At 43.0% G+C, this 19113-nt stretch overlaps 1 protein-coding gene across 1 annotated transcript in view; it reads left to right on the top strand.

The window, feature by feature from the left end:
- Window positions 1-9406, top strand: part of AK5 (adenylate kinase 5) — a 2642541-nt gene extending 2633135 nt beyond the window's left edge. The window contains exon 14 of the mRNA XM_085602038.1: window positions 7279-9406. Coding sequence (XP_085458164.1) covers window positions 7279-7347 — 69 coding nt within the window. The 3' untranslated portion in view covers window positions 7348-9406. The remainder of the gene's footprint in view (window positions 1-7278) is intronic.
- Window positions 9407-19113: the final 9707 nt, after the last annotated feature.

The raw sequence follows: 19113 nt of genomic DNA, 5'->3' as shown, positions 1-19113 counted from the left end.
CTTAACGAGGATATTCCATGGAGCATGCTGACTTGATCTTATTAGAATTGACTACTGTACACCACAGCATTCTTCGAGCATGCCGACTCTGTTCTAATAATTATTCTTGCCTGATTTTAACCACACCCATTGGTTACAAGTTCCATATGACACATCTCAATCTCCTGTTGTCATTCTAGTAACTCGGGAGTGTCCGACTACCATGACCCGAACCAGTTCATTTCTATGCCCTTGGTGTCTCTATAAACATGTATTACCTGTTCAGCACCATTTTCGATGATTCAAACAACTTTCTCCCCGCGCATGTATCGCCATGACAACCATGGACGCGCCTTGCCCGATCTTCACCGGTGAGGTTAGCGTTCTAGTTTTCTTCGCTTGGGCACGTCTGTGTAGCCCGGATGTACCCGCCCCCTACGCACTCGTCCACCGCGCCGTCGTGTTCCTACAATTAGGAACGGTCCGGACACAGACACACCAGACTGCAGAGGCTGGTGAGATTTTAGGCGGACGGTGCTTCTGATACCACGGAACCGTAAGTAGCAAGGCTGAGTGCATTGGTTATACCTTACACGCCTGCCACCACAAGTTTCTTGCTTGAGTGCGTGTGTTGATGAGTTTATCATTTACGATAGACTTAAAAATTCGCCTACGAATCGGCGTGTTGCGTGTTACTGCCTCCCCTGAACATTGTCCTTCAGCAACGCCGTGTGTGCGTGTTTGACACGGGTCTCCTACCATAAGCTGCTATTTACTGCATTTCCCTGTACGTTGCCCTTCTGAGGCTGGTCGTATGTGTGCTTTGTTTGCGGCCAGGCGGTTGGTTCCCGTAATCGAACACCACTTGCCACACCAATATGTGAGCGACTCAATTTCTTCTTGGGTCCTTCTGTGTTCAGTTTTAGCTACACAGGCCTCGGGCCTTTTAAAGACTCAGCTGCGTGTCGCTTCCCAGGGTACACCATTACACCTGAGGGGCCAATCAACTCTGGCTTTACGACCGCATACAGTTTTTTGTGTTTATTTTGACTGTCTTGTGTCTCCTTGCTTTCTTTACTGTAGGACACTAAAATTTAGTGCTCTCTCACCCCGACCTTGAATACAGCACAGCCTAGGAGGGTGAGTTCTTTAACTACTCATGACCAATTAACCCAGTTTTTCTTGTACTGGCCTCAGAGTTGAGTGATTATTTCTGTGCTGCTTTTTAGCCCTTAACATGTCCTTCATACATCGCTCACAATCCATGCATGTCACGGTTGTTTATTTCTTGACACCACCTATCGTCTGGAATTAACCTGAACTCCCGGTTTGAGTTGCTGTATTATGCTTTTACTTGTTATCTTTCTTTTTCCGCAGGTGTGCTCTTTTATCCACGGTACCACACATTTTTAGGGTGCTGTATGCGTGTCCACCAGTGTTACCTCTTAGAGGCTGTGGGCACCACCAAAAAGGTGTAGGTAGCCATATTATTTTCCCGGTCCTGAAGAATTGCCATTTAATATACTTTAAGGCAAGAAACATGTTGACCTATTGATCCCCTTAGCACATTCACTCACATAGCTTAAGGTGAGACATGTGCGGATTATCTTTGGTTTTAATCAGGATGGTGACCATGCTTTATTAAAATTGTTTAGTGGATCACCTACCCCTGTTTTAATACACTCACTTTCACCTCATTTGCACCTACACTCACCATTATAATTAACTTCCTCCCCCCCACACACCTCACTCATCGGCGTTGGAAATAAAGATCTCCGCTAGGAAGGCCCCATTGGGTGCCTGATCGGGCATTGCACCTGCCGGCCCGATAAGGAGCAAAGACCCGGTGATGAAGCAAGACACCCGCTTGTTGGGTGTGTGAGGGTCTTCTTTTCCAATAAGGAGTAACCTTGACTCCTGTGTCTCACATCTAATTTCTCAACATCACCCTGGTACCCTTTAGTGACTTCAACACCTCTTGTTCAGAGCTACAGGGACACAAAAAGCTCCAACTTTCAAAGTGCACCTTGAACCAGCCAGACATGTGTCCTGACCTTCCAAGTGGAGACCCCCCATCCTGGACCCTTGGAAGTGGTGCTAAAGGTGCCCAATCAGCCAAAGTCCACAACCTAGGCCAAAGAGTGTACTGAGAACTGCAAGGAGACCTGTTCAGTGCCTACTCTCTGCAAGGGTATTCAGCCTCCTGAACCCTCATTGGATACAGCCTGCATCTTTGTCCCGCTAGAGATCTTTGACTTCGAAAAAAGAGACTCAGTCTGAATTAAGAAATCTTCACCACAGCTTCATCCAGCAGCTCGCCGATAAAGAAGCCTCCTCCTCTGCTACTGTCAGGTGTTGTTAGACCTGGCACCATTGGTGTGGGTCTCCCTTCCATTTTTTGCTTTTACCTCCTGTGTTCTTGTTGTGTGCTGGACTCTGTTTTGCTGGTCTAGATGCTTTGGGCACTTTGCCACTGCTGTTCAGTGCCAACGTGCAAGTGCTCCCTTTGTAAATTACTGTTATTGATTGATGTTTTAATGATCAGCTATTTGATTTACTTGTCAGACCCTAGTCCTGTGCACTGTGTGCGCCCGGGGCCTGTAAATCAAATGCTGCTGGTAGGCTTGCGGCACTAATTGTGCCACCCACAGAAGCAACCTGTAAATGTAACTCTGGCCTGCCATTGCAGAGCCTGTGTGCAGTCTGGTACTGCCATGTCGACTTGGCAAGAGCACCCACTTGCCAGGGCCCAACCTTCCCTCATCTTACATGTCAGACCCCCCTAAGGTAGGCTCAAGGTACCCCTGTGGGCAGGGCGCAGTGTATGTGAAAGGTAGGACATGCCCTGATGTGTGTGGCATGTCCTGATAGTGTATTACTGCCAATTTCGTTTTTCATTATTGCAAGGCTACCTGTTCCCATAGGACAGAATGGGGAGTTTGTTTATAACATCTTATAAACATAACTTAACTGACCCTGGGAACAAGGAAGGAAAATAAAGTTTAGTATGCCTGAACTCAGAATGTTAGAAAGTAGGTATTTTCTTGCCTAACCATCCAGTGTCCCTCTGCTAGGTTTGGGTATTGCATGTCTGGCTTTTGGATGACAGTGGCTGGAGAGGGCAGTGGCTCCAGAGGTCTGATGAGTCAGGGCTGGGCTGAATAGACCTGGGCTGCATTTAGAGTAGGGGGGAGGTAATTTCCTTTCACCTGAATGGGCCTGGTCTGCCTTCAACAATGCTGGGTACAGGCACTCTCTGCCTTCAGAGAACAAAGGATTTTGGTGTTTAAAAAGAGGGGCCCAGACTTTTGTATCTCTTCTGGAAAATCAAGAGTTACCTTTGCCAAGGAGAAGAGCCGGAGAAGCTGAGGAGGAATATAGCCCCTGTGTTTGCTGTCTGGGGTTAGCCTGCAGTGGCTACTTTCTGCCAAGGAAAGGAGAAAATTACTTTGCTGCTTGCTTTGTCCGCTGCTTGAAGAAAAGATCTTCAAGGGCTTGAAACTGAGCTTGCTCCCTGTTATCTGGGTCTCAGGAACAGCAAAGTCCTCACCGTGTCTGTGGGCACCGTCTCTGATCATCGCCGCAGAATAAAAGGGTAACCGACTCTGTCACGAGTCTGTCGCAGGATTCAGTGTCCCGAAAGCACCTCCAAGAGCAACGCCTCGCTTCGCAACGCAACCCTGGTCTCATCGACTCCGGCAACGAGCTGCTGCTTGCACCGCGTCCTGAGGGCACCGCGCTCTGCCACGCTTCGCTACACGCTGCAAGGACGTCACCGACTCCTTCGCTGCCCGACCAGAACATCGCCTGGCTCCTTCTCTGCACCGTGACTTGCCAGCACCGCAGCGAGCACCGTCTCACCCTTCAACGCAAGCCCTGGTCTCACCGACTCCGTCAACGAGCCACTGCCTGCACCGCATCATGAGGACACCGCCCTCCGCAATGCTCAGCTTCACAACACAACCGCGAGCCCCGACGTGTTGGTCGTAACAAGAAAGGTACTGTGTCAGAGTCTGTCAACACTTTAGCTGGCCTGTATTGACACGGTCGGCTGGAATTGTTAGACTCTGTCGTACTCAGTATCGCAGTAGCGCCAGAAGGAGCTACCAATTTGGAGGAACTGTGTTTTATTGATTTTCCTGCAATTTAAAGGTTATTTTGCGCAATTACTATTTTTCAAGAGTATTGTATGTTGAGTTTTTATCATATATGGTCTTGTTGGTTTCGATAAAGATTTGCTATTTTTCTAAACTGGTGTGGTGTCCATTTGTAGTGTTTTCACTGTATTACTGTATGTGTTCACAGATGCTTTACACACTGCCTCTGAGATAAGCCTGTCTGCTTGTGCCATGCTACCAAGGGGGCAAGCAGGGGTTATTTTAGGAGTTTATCCCCCTAACCCAGACTAGAAGCAAGGGTCTCTATTTGGACAAAGGTACGTACCTCTGCCAACTGGAGACCCCCATTTTTAAGAGCTGTATTTCTAAAAAAGCCCTAATCCCCAGAGGCATCAAAGCACTGAAACGGTAGCGGGCACTGTAAGAGGGGAAAGGCCTAACCAGAGTAAAACAATAACGCCTTTCCATTTAGCAACAAGCTGCGTTTTCACCTGCCTACGAAAAATCCGATGCTAGTTAAGGCTCCTAATGTGTTCCGGGAGGGAATTCAACAACCAAGCAGCCGCTACTGTGAAGGCACATCCAACTTTCCTGCACCTGGGAATCATAAATTTATGCTGTCCTGCCGATCTAAGAGATCTAGTGGAAACATACCAGTTGAGGGCAGTCCTAAGATAATAGGAGCCTTGCTGATGTCGAGCCTTATGAACCATACATAGGGCTTTGTTGGACAACCACTGCCTCACAGGTAACTAATGGAGAGTTCTCAAGCCCTCCCTGACAGAGAAGTGTTTTTGCAGGCCTAGGACAAGTCGAGCTGCAGAATTTTAGATAATCTGGAGCTTATTTAAAGAGTACTGATTCACATTTAAATAAAGGTCATTACAGTAGTCCAAGCGAGGTGTGATCAGCACAATGACCACTGACACCCTATGCTTCTTAGTAAGAAAAGGAAAAATGTTCTTGAAAGACTTGATGATCCAAAAGCAGGAGCTCACCGTTCTATTAACCTGGGAGTCAAAAGTCATGGTGTTATCAAAAATCACTCCCAGGTTTTTGGCTGAGGCCACCGGAACGGGAAGAGTGACACAAGTTTCCAGCAACCAATGGTTGACCTCAATCAAGTTGTCTTCTCCCCATTCATTTTCAGCCAGTTCACCCTCATCCAGCTGCCAATCTCTGCCACGCAGGCCCTGAACTTGTCATCAGAGATGGAGACGGTGATCTGGATGTCATCTGTATAGGATGCCACCCGGAAGCCAAAAGAGCCTACCAATTTTGCCGGGGGGGGTGGCAACATACAAGGTGAATAGAGTAGTGCTAAGGGAAGAACCTTCTGGGACCCCACAGGGAAAATGAAAAGGGTTAGCTCTAAAAATCCCCACAGCTGTAATAGTCCTGTTCACTAAGAAGGACTCCAGCAGATTTAGCCCAGCCTTTCACAGCCTTTGCACCAACAGAGATGGAGAGATGGTGTCAAAAACTGCAGACGGATCAAACAGAAACAGAATAGCAGCACTTCCCTAGTCGACTTGCCTGCAAATAGAATAAGCAGTAAACAACAGTGCCGATTCCGTGCTATGATTCCTCCTAAACCCATCTTGAGAGGGGCAGGCGCATAACAAAGGCCTCCGCAGCCCCCGCAGCCCCCGCAGCCCCCGCAGTGCAGGGGGCCCTGAGCTCCAGGGGGCCCCCTTAGCAGCGTCTCCAGGCCTGCGTGCTCCGGAGTGAGCCCGGATGGGGCCCCGCACTGTGCTTTGCAGGGGGGCCCCCTCAACTTTTGATACGCCACTGGAGAAGGGTCCAGCAGTTCATGGTAGAAGACAAACTGGGCCAGTTCCTGATTAATGTGCTTCTTCAAGATTTTAGCTGCAGGCGGAAGCAGAAAGATTGGGTGCAGATTTTTTCAGTCACCTGAGTCCCGGTCAGGTTTCTCCTTGAGAGGGATGACAATCGCCTCCTTCCAACACTGTGGGTAGAATCCAGACTCCAATACCTGAGAATAGAAATTCCCCAAGGCATCTGTAATTAAGTCTGGAGCTAACTGCAATGTCCTGAGTGGAGAAGGATCATCCGGCGATCCTGATTTCAATTGCCCTAAGAGGGTTTTAATGTTCCCCACCGAAAGTGGAGAGAGCCTAGCTAACCAGTAATTAGTAGGCTGTTTAGGAGTAATACCTTCCGTGCAGGGAGTCGTGGGCCTTTCCTTGAATACTTCGAACGAGGAATCAACTGGCCTATCATTGGGTTCAGGGAAGCCTGCAAAGATCTTCATAACCTTCTCTCGAACAAATGCAACCACCTTATCACAAAAATCTTGAGTGTGTTCCAAGGCCTCCAGTGCGAGGGGGACAAGAAAGTATGTACTGTCTTAAATAAGTCCTTTGTGATATTAATTGCAAACCTTATCCTTTGTGAGAAGTACAAAGATTTAGTCTCATTAATTGCACTTTTATTTGGGAATTAAAGCTTTGTGTATGTTTCTCTCTTCCAAATTGGGGGACAATCTCCATCTTCATTCCTGCCTCTGACACTGCCTTTGTGAGGGCCCTGACTCAACCATTTAAGGGCATCTTTGGGCTGTGGTAAAATTCTTTCATACTCTGATTTGTTTTATAACCAATAGGATGTTCTGTTGGGTAAGTATAATCCAGTGTAAAAATAAAAACAGATGGTACTACTGAATATGGAGGATACACATATTGTGGCACAAGAATATTGTGGACAAAATATAAAGACCAGCATATCAAAAGGTGAGTGCATATAGAGGAAGTATAGATTTACTATTCCTAACTCCACTTCTACCTACCTTGAAAATATACATCAAGAAGGTACATATGTGTGGAGCTAGATATCGAAAATCTGTTCTTACTTACCTTTCAATATTTTGGATTCAGTATTCTGTCTTTGATGTTCATATACTGCAATATTCCATCTGCGACATTCTGTGGGCAAATTAAAAAAATCATATGCCTCAATTCAGCTAAACAAAAGCCATTGGAATCCCCTGGAATTTCTGCCAGAGTTTTTATTTGCAACCTCCTTACTGTTTTGCTTTGGATTTGCTCTTACCCTGAAATGCCTGTATCATAATGCACAAAGGTTACTACATGTTTATATTCAGGAACTGTTCTTCTAGTGGTTTTCAGCACTGGCTTATCCTTTTCTCTTTCTTTTACAGATCAACGCAGAAGGAACACCAGAAGACATTTTTTCGCAAGTCTGCGCTTCTGTTGACACTATTTTCTGAGATGAGGGGACGCTCACATTTTTGGCTTTTCAATACACCTGTCCTTAAACGTTAAACAAATAAATAAATAAATAAATAAAGCAGACCAGGCAAAGACGTTGTCCCAAAGCAATACGTGTTGTTGTCGTAGAATGTATCTGGAACTAGTGCATGAGATACTAAATGTCAGCAAATGCCCTGTCATTCATTGACGACAGAGCAATGGCTGTACTGCATTACAAATGCTTTATACTGATGGCATAGAACACTACATGTAAAATGGCGCCCGTTCCATAGGAATAATCACTATGATGGGCACTCGCATATTTGTGTTTCTGGTGTTAAATATATAAATCAGATGTCTCTCCCATGATACCTTGGGAGGAAAAAAGGAATCAACTTCCAGGCTGCACATATATAATGCAGGTATGTTGCAAAACCTTGCAAAGTACCCCATTCCAGGTATGCTGCCCAGATCACTTTTCTAAGAAAAAAAACCGGCACTATCCTTCTTCAGCCTCACTTTAATCATCGCTTTTAGTGGCTTTAGCTTTTACCGAGGCTGATTTACTATAACGTGTGACGTGTCTGGTTTTACTGTGGAACCAATGGAAATGCTCAAACGTGTTCAACGCATCTGAGGAAATCAGGGTTGAGGGCGAATTAAAATATCAACAAATGGCCAGTTGTTGCTTTGTGACTAACATTATTCTCGTCACTACTTAGACCTTGCTTTGCTGGACACTCATATATATACTTTCCTTCTAGGAAAGGTGAACATTTGCTATAGATAATGGGACATATATATACGTTGCCCTTCTGCTGTAATGATTCGCTTACCATAATTAGTGAATGTACTTTGTATGAATATAGGCTGCTTCCAGGCAAAAAAATTGTCATTTTTGTATCGAGTTATGTTAGTCATTCCAGGTAGTTAATCCTTCTTTGTAATGCTTCCATTCAAAAACAATGTACCAAAAATAAGACTATCGAGTATTAATGTATTGCTCATGCGTACATGCTGCTTATATCTGTGAGACCCATATACTTTTATAAATGTTTGCATATCAGTGTAACAATGGATTTTACAGGCATTGACAGCCACAGAAAATATGCTATTTGTTTGCTATAGTGAACAAAAGGCATTTTAGATATTCCAGAGAAGTAACTGTATGCACACGACAAGCACTTCTGCCAAAATACGGTTTTTCATTATGGTGGTAAACTACTTCAGCAGGATTGAGCATGCATACTACCAGATTCGGAAACTAAACCGATAAAAAAAAGATATACATTGTTTAAGATAAGTTCCTATCTTTATCTAATTAATTGTGTAGATTTAAGCTCGTCATTAGTTTGTAATTTTGTTTCTTATTTAATTGGTGCTTCACAGTTAACCGTTTTTCTTGCAGGTATCATTGCTTTTCTTCTTCTTTTTTTAGATGGGATGTAATGGGATGTGGTTGTCCATCTAACATAGCACTTGTGTTCTCATGTCACCTTAAAAGGCTTCCTGTACTTTTTTCATTCATTTGTGTTTATCTTTGTAAAAAGGTGTGTATGGGCTTTTTAAAAAAAATTAAACCGATTTTCTGTTCTCGCACCTGCATGCCTTCAATATTTCTGCTCCATTTTTCTGACTGCCATTCCTGAAATTTCTCCCTCTTCTTTGCTGAAGCCTGGCCCAGTGGCTATCTTTGCATTAGAAATGAAAGAAAAACTTCACAAGTAATGGAGGGAAAGCTAGGTCAATGGCAAGGATTTTGTAAGGTTTTAAAAAGTAGTGCCTATATAGATATATATTGTTATTGTTTGCATGATTTTTGAAAAATGAATAGCGATTTGTGTTCCACTATGTTCTTTAGCTTTTATAATAAGTAATTCCTGAAAAGTTACAACTATAAGTATCTGGTGGAAGTGGTAAGAATAATCACATCTGCTGAAGTAGTTTTCTCCAATTCTCAGAATTTCTCTTTTGCATGGCCAAACCTACTATGTCATCAGTTGTACTACTGAAACTTATTTGTATTTTTCAAAGTAAAATATCTTGTAATGAAGACATGCTAATAAAATCACTATATGACAAGAGTGTGTTTTTTTGTAAATGCCAGGGGAGAAGAGGCGCAAGATACTTGCATTTTCTTCTTTGATTCCAGACGCATCTTTTATTTTAGAGTTCCAAGTGTTAGTTCATCTAAAACAATTTAAGCAATAAACACACCCATGGGATTTCTTAGTAGTATCTGTGTAAGGAGTAAAACAAAAAGTACCTGTTGGCAGTTAAAGTCTGGCTGCAGTTCCGAGTTTGTCATGGAAGCCTAGGTAGTTTGTCATCTGAGGAAGGTCCATCTAGAGATTGAATCAAAGTGTAGTTGCCATAACGAGAAAAGATTGCTTTGATTTTCACTGTTTGAGAAAAGACGGAGTGCAAAAGGAAGATACCACACCAGAGCAACCAGGAAGGATCACATAAAGGCAGTTTTCCCTTGTGAAGCAGAGGAGCTGATCCCTAGAAAGACCTGTCCACAATGCACACAATATTACACTGGACTATTTCTTGAATTGGGGATGAAATTGAAGAGTCTAGAGAAATGGCAATGCATGACATGCTGTGCCGCCACCAGATATGACTTATTTATTCTGCATCCCTATATCTGCTCTCTTCATCTGTATCGACTTCATCCATCACTTTAGTAGACACCTTTTCAGTGAGAAGACTATTGATTTAAAAGAGGCTTTTCATATTAAGGTTTTGATTCTCGTTGATTCTTTTCATTTAATTTATCCTGCCTCCTTTAGGTTCACAATCTGCCACTACTCTTTTTGTGCGAGTACAGTCTCAGAATGTTGCCTAGAAAAACTGTGAAAAGATGAAACTTAATTTGTTTTGATTGATATACGAATATCAATTTAAAAATCTAAGTTAACAATTATACTGTTGCCATTTTCCCCCAAACTAAACAAACTCATTTTTCACTTTCCATTACTACGTCAAACCACATCTTCTGCACCACTATGTTGTAAATCCTAAAATCTCTAGGAAGAAATTAAAGACCTTTCTCTTTAGCTAGCTCTGTTTTCTGTTTAACGACTTTTCTGGGCACGCGCCGGACACTCCTTTGGGGTAGCTGTGTGCGTTACAAATGCTGTTAACAGAACATAACCTATTTACTGCGAGGAAGCCATCTTGAGGCTCTTTCCAATAGGATTAGAAGCCCTGGCATCATTTATTAGCTGTAACATACTGTGATCAGATGTTTGGCAAGCGTGATTGGAATGGACCCAATTACATTTAGTAAAAATGCCTCATCCTAAACCCTGCCTTAGTCACAACTACCAACTAGCCATCTGTTAGAAATGGGATTCCTGGTTGACTGAGGTATGCACCCAGGTCAGGAAAGAACCACCACTCTAGTCAGGGTGTCTAGATACACACTAAAAGATATCCTGTGCTCACCCTCTGGTAACTTGACACAGAGCAGTCAAGCTTACCTAAAGAGGCCATGTGTAAATAACTTTTTGCAACAGACACACAGTAATCCAATGAATAAACCACAAAAAGACTCCACACAGGTTTAGAAAAGTAGAGAACAATTGTCTGAGCAAAATGAGACCAAAACAACAAGAATCCAATCAGTATAAATTGAGATCTGAATCATTAATGATTTAATGCAAAAATGGTGCTTAGAAGTTGCTAGCGTTCAAAAGTTACTTGGTCGCAAGGGACCAATGCAAATCCAAAGTTCAAGCCAACCACGATGGAGGTCAGGTCTGCTACAGGACCCACACAGGGTCCGCTGAGAAATTACCTTAGAGCAAAGCGTCGACGCTGAGGGTACAATGTGTTGTTCTTTTCCACACAGTCAGGTTGCTACATAGTGGTCAAGCCCAGAACTTGGAAAGGGCACCTCAGGCAAAGGTAGGACTTGCAGAAGGCTGAGTCCGTCAGAACCAGCAGAATTGCAAGAAATCTTTTGTGTCCCTAAGACTTCAGAAAACAGGAGGCAAGCCATCAAGACCTTGGAGATCACTTGGAGGTAAGTCAGAGTCCAGCTCTCCTTCAGCAGAGTCAGGGAGCAGCAGGTCATCAAGCAGAAAAGCAGTCCAGTTGAGTCCTTTAAGCAGCACAGCAGTCCTTCTGACAAAGGTTTAGTTCAAGATCCAGAAGTGTGTGGGTCAGGGACCCAGTACGTATACAAAAAAGTGCCTTTAAAGTGTAATTGACATCAAAGGCTGGCCTCTGCAGTGCACAATTCCCTTTCAGGCACATCCTATCTGCCAGGCTAACACTGGTGGCTAAATCAGTGCTTTGTGTGTGGACAGGATGCTACCTATTGAAGTGTAAGTGTCAGCCCCCCCTTTCCTCCCTACCCAGGAAGACCCATCAGAATTCAGATGATTGCAGATGAGTGCTCAGAACGCAGATGAGCCTCACCTTCCTGTGTTTGTGGCTGTCTAGAGGAAATGCACAGAGTGTACCTGTCACCCACCCCAGACGTGTATTGGAGACAGGCTGTTTGGCACATAGAACATAATGTGCAGAGAAATGTCCATTTTCTAAAAGTGTCATTTCTAAAACAGTGAAGTTAAATCCAGCTTCACCAGTAAGGAGAATTTATCATTACCAATCCAAAGATATGAAACATGAAAAAGCCACTCCTCCCTGAGCAGGAATGACAGCATAAAAGTGTATTAAGGAACTCCCAATGCTGGCCTATGAGAGGGGTAGCCCTCACAATAGTGAAAAACTAAATAGGCTGTTTGCCACAACCAGGACATACAAAACATAAACGTACATGTCCTACCTTTGACTTACATGGCACTCTGTCCTTAGGGTTACTTAGGACCTACTTTATGGATGACATATGTAATAAAAGGGAAGTTTAAGGGATGGCAAGTAGTTTTAAATGCCAAGTCAAAGTGACCGTAAAATGCACACACAGGCACTGCAGTGGCAGGCCCGAGACAGGTTTAAAACGCTAATGCTGTTGGTGGCACAATCTGTGCTGCAGCCAACAGGTAGCATTTAACTTTGAGGCCCCTACAAGGAACTTGCATGAAAAGTAAATAGGTCAATCAGGTATACACCAGTTACACACACATTTAGGGAAGAAGCGCATGCACTTTAGCACTGATAAGCAGTGGTAAAGTGCTCAGAGTCCTAAGGCCAACAAAACAAGTTCAGCAAAAAGAGAAGGAGAAAGGCAAAATGGTTGTGGTGACCCATCAGAGAGGGCCATTTTCCAACAGCGGCTACCGGCTCAGGTAAGCGCGGTGGGGCGTTAGGGCGGTGGGACGGGGCAGGGCACGGCAGGGGCGAAGCTGATGGAATAGGTATAATTCAATAAAGAAATTATAATGATTCCGTCATTCGTTAGCTTCCCCCCTGTTGCGCCCTGCCCCACCCCACAACGCTTACCTGAGCCAGCCGCCGCTGTTTTCCAACACAATCTCATCACCTCAGTAATACTAATTAAACGTATACTACCTGATGTCTATTGATGTGGGTAGTTTGTAATGGTTAAACAAAAGATACTGCCACTCTCAAGCACAGCAAACTTGAAGCTCCATTCAGAGATAAAACAGAACAGGGAAAGGAAAGCAGGAACAGCAGAACTGGAAGATGCATCAAACATTGGTGACAGGAGGCCAAGACCTGGATAGATGAAACAGTTAACTACTTTTCACATTTTTAATTTAAAACTCATTTGTTGCAACTGATAGAGTTGTACATGTCTATAGCGTGCTAAACAAACATTAAGAAAACGAATATGTCTGTCTTGGTAAATTTTAGTGATTTATTTTTAATAATCAGCAAGGAGATGGTTAGCATTTCTCCATTAAGTGAAAAAGGATGTGAGGTGAAAGAGAGGGCATGCCTACGAACATATGGATAGGGAGAAAGACTAAGAAAGAACAGAAACCGAAGGAGAGATTTTTCAGGGATATCAGTGAGAGGAGTTACGTAGCAGAGAATTAGATGTGGTAGAGTAATCAGAGGTTTGATACACCCTATAAGTTCCACAACACCTTAAACAGAGTGGTTAACAGAGAAGGGAATTTCAGAGGCTCTTTTAATAACACATTATCAAAGATGTTAAGGATGGAAATAAAAGTACACAGACACAGCAGAATGAGAGGGCTAAAGTATGGGCTTTGCAGTTACTGTCCATTAAGGAGGTCTATTGTTAGGACACTTTGGCTCTATGGGTAGACACATTTAGAATTTCTTCTAGAAGAAAAATAAAAATTCTTAGTGTTTTTAAGGATCTCTTTAGAGGGACCAGGCGTAATGCAGGCTGGGCCACAAGCAGAGCTTGTCAGTCTCCAGATGGTAGATGTGCCTACTGTAAAGAATTGTGTGGAATGTTGTTGCTAATTTAGAGCTCATTTAATTCAAGCATGAAATATATATGTAACACATCAAGCAAATCGTACAAACTAAACCATATTGAAAAGATACAAAATGTGGATAGTGGACCATGAAAAAAATAAGTAACAGGATTCAGAGGAAATCAGGGGATTCAAAATCCAACCACATTCCAACAGGGGTCCTGAGAAATCAATCATCTAGTATGTCAATACTAATTAGATTAAATATACAGCTGGCTGAATTTCTCACCGCCCTTGTTCTGAAGGCCTTGTTTCCTCCTCCTGTCCCCCTCCAAGCAAAGGTGACTAGCTGATTGTCATCTCAACTGCTACCTTTGTGGGAATGGTGTTGTAACATAAGAGCCACCACCAAAGCAAGATTTGCATTCCTACAAGGACACGTCACAATCCCGACTCTAATAGCCCATGAGAACATGGGAAAGCAAAAACAGATATGCCACCTCCACAACACCAGCACCAGCACTGCTGTGAATGAGAAAACAGATGGGTTAACCTCAGGCACTGCAAGAGAAAGCTGGTACAGTAAATGATGCAGTGACAGACATCGTTTTTGCAGACATACAGGAAACACACACAGCCTTAAAAGCAGAGATAGATACAGTAGTAGTGGAGATTGGGCAGGTGCAAACAGACTGCCACAAATTAGCAGACCGAATGTCAGCAAGTGAAAAACCCAAAACAAATTTAACCCCCAATCGAAAGATCAGTGTGACATACAGGAGAGAATCTATTGTCTTGAATTCAGAGTGGAAGACTCTGAAAAAGTGTCTAGAAAAGTAGCATTATAATGGTTGGGATGTCTTAACACAGAAGGTTAATAATCAAAAATAGAATGGATCACTTGTACCTGTTTTCCAGGGTGATACGGTTTTTCATCTATTCCTTCAAAAAATCCTCAATCACGTTTAAGCGGTTCGTGGGGCGGTATATCTTGATTCTCCGCCTTTTTTACTAGAAACGTGATAGCATCATCATTGGGTTTTTATTTTTTATGCTGCCTCTACCCGGAGGGAACCACTGGGTATTAACAGTAGTGATCAGAGATAAAAACAGTTGTGAAGTGCTCGTCAGTCCGAGTAACTGTGCAGTGGACTCCTAATACGCCCTATCTGCACACTCCACTCCCTTTTTTATTCTTTTCCTTGGCTCCAGACAAAAATAAAAAACATAGTCTAGGCAGCTTGAGGAATTTTGTTTTTTAATAATCTCTTCCCTGAACACGAGCACTTCACAACTGTTTTTATCTCTGATCACTACTGTTAATACCCAGTGGTTCCCTCCGGGTAGAGGCAGCATAAAAAATAAAAACCCAATGATGATGCTATCACGTTTCTAGTAAAAAAAAGGCGGAGAATCAAGATATACCGCCCCACGAACCGCTTAAACATGATTGAGGGTTTTTTGAAGGAATAGATGAAAAACCGTATCACCCTGGAAAACAGGTACAAGTGATCCATTCTATTTTTGATTATTAACTACTTGCCGGAAGGTGAATGGATCATATCCCCTTCTACCTCCCCTTATTTTGATTCAAATAATATTAACACAGAAGGTGCCAAAATTTAACAATGTCTCAAATATTGGCTGGAGACAACATTGCCATGATCTAACCAATTCCGCCTCCCCCCAATGCATAGAGCTCCTCGTCACCCAAAGATAGCAAAATGACTGTGATTTAGAGGTCAAGCAAATCAACATGGCCCGCTTACAGTAGATGATCACAAAATCTCAAACTTCCCAGACTTGACTGCATCCGAGTTACAACAACCCAGATCGTTTCTGGAAATAAACACGAAACTATGTGAACTACAGCTTCAAGACATGCTTTTAGTCCCTGCAGAGCTTATAGGGGTTGCCAAGTCCTCCTTTTTTACTGACGAGACATCAGTGAAGGAATGACTGCAACGAGGTGAGGTAGACACTCTCTCCAACTACAATGGACAGCAGAGGTTGAGGCAATAACTAAAAGCTCACCAACATTGGCAAAACCCCTTGAGGGTAAAACCAAGATTTTTGTGACTACAGAAACACTGCATGAATCATGTTCTTCCACTAAAGACAAGAACATCAGCAAGACGGCATCCTATGGAGAGAGAGAGCCATAACTGGTCATGGTGGTCCAACTAAAAATGAAAAATGTGGCTACGATGAACCATCAGCGTGTGAGATCTGATTTAAATGTCTGTTTGTAACTGTTGCTAGAGCACATACGAGACTTCTAGGGGAGACACAGCTGGGGTCAAGGACCTGGAAAACCAGTACTAATACCTCAAAGGGGGTTGTAATGGCTAAGTAAATTGATGTGATCTAGCTATTGCCTTTGGTATACATGTTTATAATAAATAGCTGCTGTACACTAGTGTACAGAACAAACACTGTCCTATACAACCTCTAATATACTCTAACAGAAAGAAATAACACATATCAACATCTACCTGTATTTTAAAAGCTATACTGCTACAAGTACAGTGGATTGATTCATTTTCCAAATAAAGGGGATGATCTTGTTAGATTGCTGTTGAGTAGGGATTATGAAGGCAGGGAATGTTTTAACTTTCGCCCTGATTTGGAGCATTATGTAAAGTAAATCACAAAATCTGTGTACAGAAAAAACAATAAGTTGGCGTTGCTATTTGTAACCTTAATGTATCTTTAATACAGATGTGCTTGGTTTTCATAGGTGAACAGCCAACGCGTTTCGCCCAAACATGGGCTTCTTCAGGGCGATTTAGGAGTGCTGTTATCTCGCCAGAGGAGCTTAGGTATGTCAGCAAGGTGTGCGTGTCTGTGTCGGGGCGAAGATAATGAGGAGTTTACCTCTAGTTGCGAAGGACTACCTATTGGTCCATTTGGGGGAGACCCTAGGGGTCTCCCTCTATCGTGTAGGTTCGTGTCAGAGGCAAGAAGTATTTGTGTTAGGTAAATCATATGAGAGCCATGTCCGGTGGCATCTGGTACTGGCGAGAGGGCCACCGGACATGGCTCTCATACAATTTACCTAACACAAATACTTCTTGCCTCTGATACGGACCTACATGATAGAGGGAGAGACCTGGGGTCTCCCCCGAATGGACCAATAGGTAGTCCTTCCTAACTAGAGGTAAACTCCTCATTATCTACGCCCGACACAGACACGCACACCTTGCTGACATACCTAAGCTCCTCTGGCGAGATAACAGCACTCCTAAATCTCCTTGAAGAACTCCATGTTTGGGCAAAACGTGTTTGCTGTTAACCTATGAAAACGAAGCACATCTGTATTAAAGATACATTAAGGCTACAAACAGCAACGTCGACTTATTATTTTTTCTGTATACAGATTTTGTGATTCACTTTGTTTATATATTACCTCTCATACCCCTTGATTGATTATGTATAGTTAGGTTTGATTTAATGAGGACGGGCAAAAAGATCTAATTTATGGGGACTGGGAATTCCAGGGGAGATGCTGGAACAAAGATACAGCTGAAAACACATATATTACATAAAAAGATGGAAGGGTCGGGTTTACACTACAGGCTTCTCCTTTTATGCATGCAGGAAACTAATCTGGCTAAAGCAAGGAGTTCCATTTGAGATTGTGCAGTCAATAATTGACATAGAAGGGGCTTATGTAATCTTGAAAGGGCTGCTGAATGGTCATTGAATTACATTCCCAATATCTTGTTGGTCTAATTTCTGTAAAAATAAAAGCAACATGTAATTGAGTTTGTGCATGGTCAAGTAGAGTAGCAGAGTGGGAATTTTAACTATGTCTGGCCTTTTTACCATTGTAGAGGAACATAAGTGCACTGAATGCACAATGGACACAAGACTGGCTGACACATTGGGGGATGAGGCATGTATGGCACAAGAAGCATCCTGAACAATAGACAACTCCTTTTAGTCACCAGTACACAATATAGATATGCAGGTTGACAAATTCATGTCACAAATGGGTACAGTGAGCTCCGACCACGCTCCTTTGCTATTAATGATTATGAGGGACAAGCCAGTCATTAGGCTCTCTTCTTGGCAACCTACAATACACCACCCTAATAGATACAGCCTTCTGTGGCTCCATAGAAGAAGCAAAATTCAACTACTTTGAAGAAAATGAAGGGGAAATTGACGCCCATGTGGTCGAGTGAGGAGCATTCAAAGTGCAATCTGGGCGAATATATCAAAACAGTTAAACGAGTGAGAGATGTGATTCTGAGTGAACCCATGACACTAGAATATATGCCATCAAGGATAAGAGATGAGAAGTGGAATTAGCAAATCAGCACCAGGCCTATCATGCTGCTCATCTAGAGAAGCTGTACAGCTAGGACTGAAGAACATACCTAGGTAAGTTGCATGAGGTGGTTAACATGTCGTTTGCTTGCAGCATTGTTAAATCCTGAAAAGAACAGGTCTAAAATGTATGCTGTGAAGAATGAAAAAGACAAGATCATACACTCAAAAGCCAAGAAAACTCCCTCCAATGACGGGTATATAGCTAAATACATTGGGGTTCAATTGATTATACAACTATCTTCTGACATGAAGAAGACCTTGAATATGTCACTTACATTGCAGGGCATAAATATGGCTGTAAGTATTATGGGTAAGAGTAAATCCAGTTGGCTAAATGGAGTAGCCCTAGACTTGTATGCACTGCAGCAAAGCCCTAAACTGTTAGCACTATGTAACAAGGAATGGATCATAGGTCCACCTCTTAATACCACTAAATAGGTGGTGAAATAATGCTTCCACACCTAGATAGGGAGCCACTGACAGGGACATTCTGTGGACATTTCTCCCTACTGAATCATGGCTGCAAAATCTGCACCACCTAGCTCATCCAGAACAAAATGGCTTCTTACTTCACTGTAGCATTTCACCTAACATTAGAAGGTTATTTCACATTATGGCAGAAAAAACAGAGGATGCCCTATTGCCCTTAGTAGCAGCTCTGGGTATTAAAAAAGCCTTTGAGCTTCTCAGCTAGTGATATTTATTCAAGGTTCTGAATTCCATGGGATCTGGTCAAGACGTTCTGAGCTGAATCAGACTTCTTCACTCGAGTCCCAAGGTTGTAGTAAAAATGGAATGGGCTTATGTGGAGCCTGGAGAAGTAGTGGGAGGTACCAGACAGCACTGCTCTTTCTCTCCCATATTTTTCATATTGACGATGGAGTCCTTAGCCTGTGGTTTCAAATGATGTGAAATCAAGCAAAGGTTGGCATTATCAAATTACACTAATGATCTCATAAAATGTGGAAGATATCCTTCTGAACATTTGTAACCCAGGAAAATAGATGTTAAAGTTTATGGCTATGCCAAGTGACTTTGAGAGGATCTCAAGCCAATAAATAAAGTTGGATACGCCCTGTTTGAACCCCCTGTATTAAGTCACTGCAGCATCTGTGG

Source organism: Triturus cristatus, chromosome 4_2 (genome assembly GCF_964204655.1).
Source record: "Triturus cristatus chromosome 4_2, aTriCri1.1, whole genome shotgun sequence".
NCBI lineage: Eukaryota > Metazoa > Chordata > Amphibia > Caudata > Salamandridae > Triturus > Triturus cristatus.
Note: the sequence above shows the minus strand (reverse complement) of the source record. Positions and strands in the feature narration are given on the sequence as shown.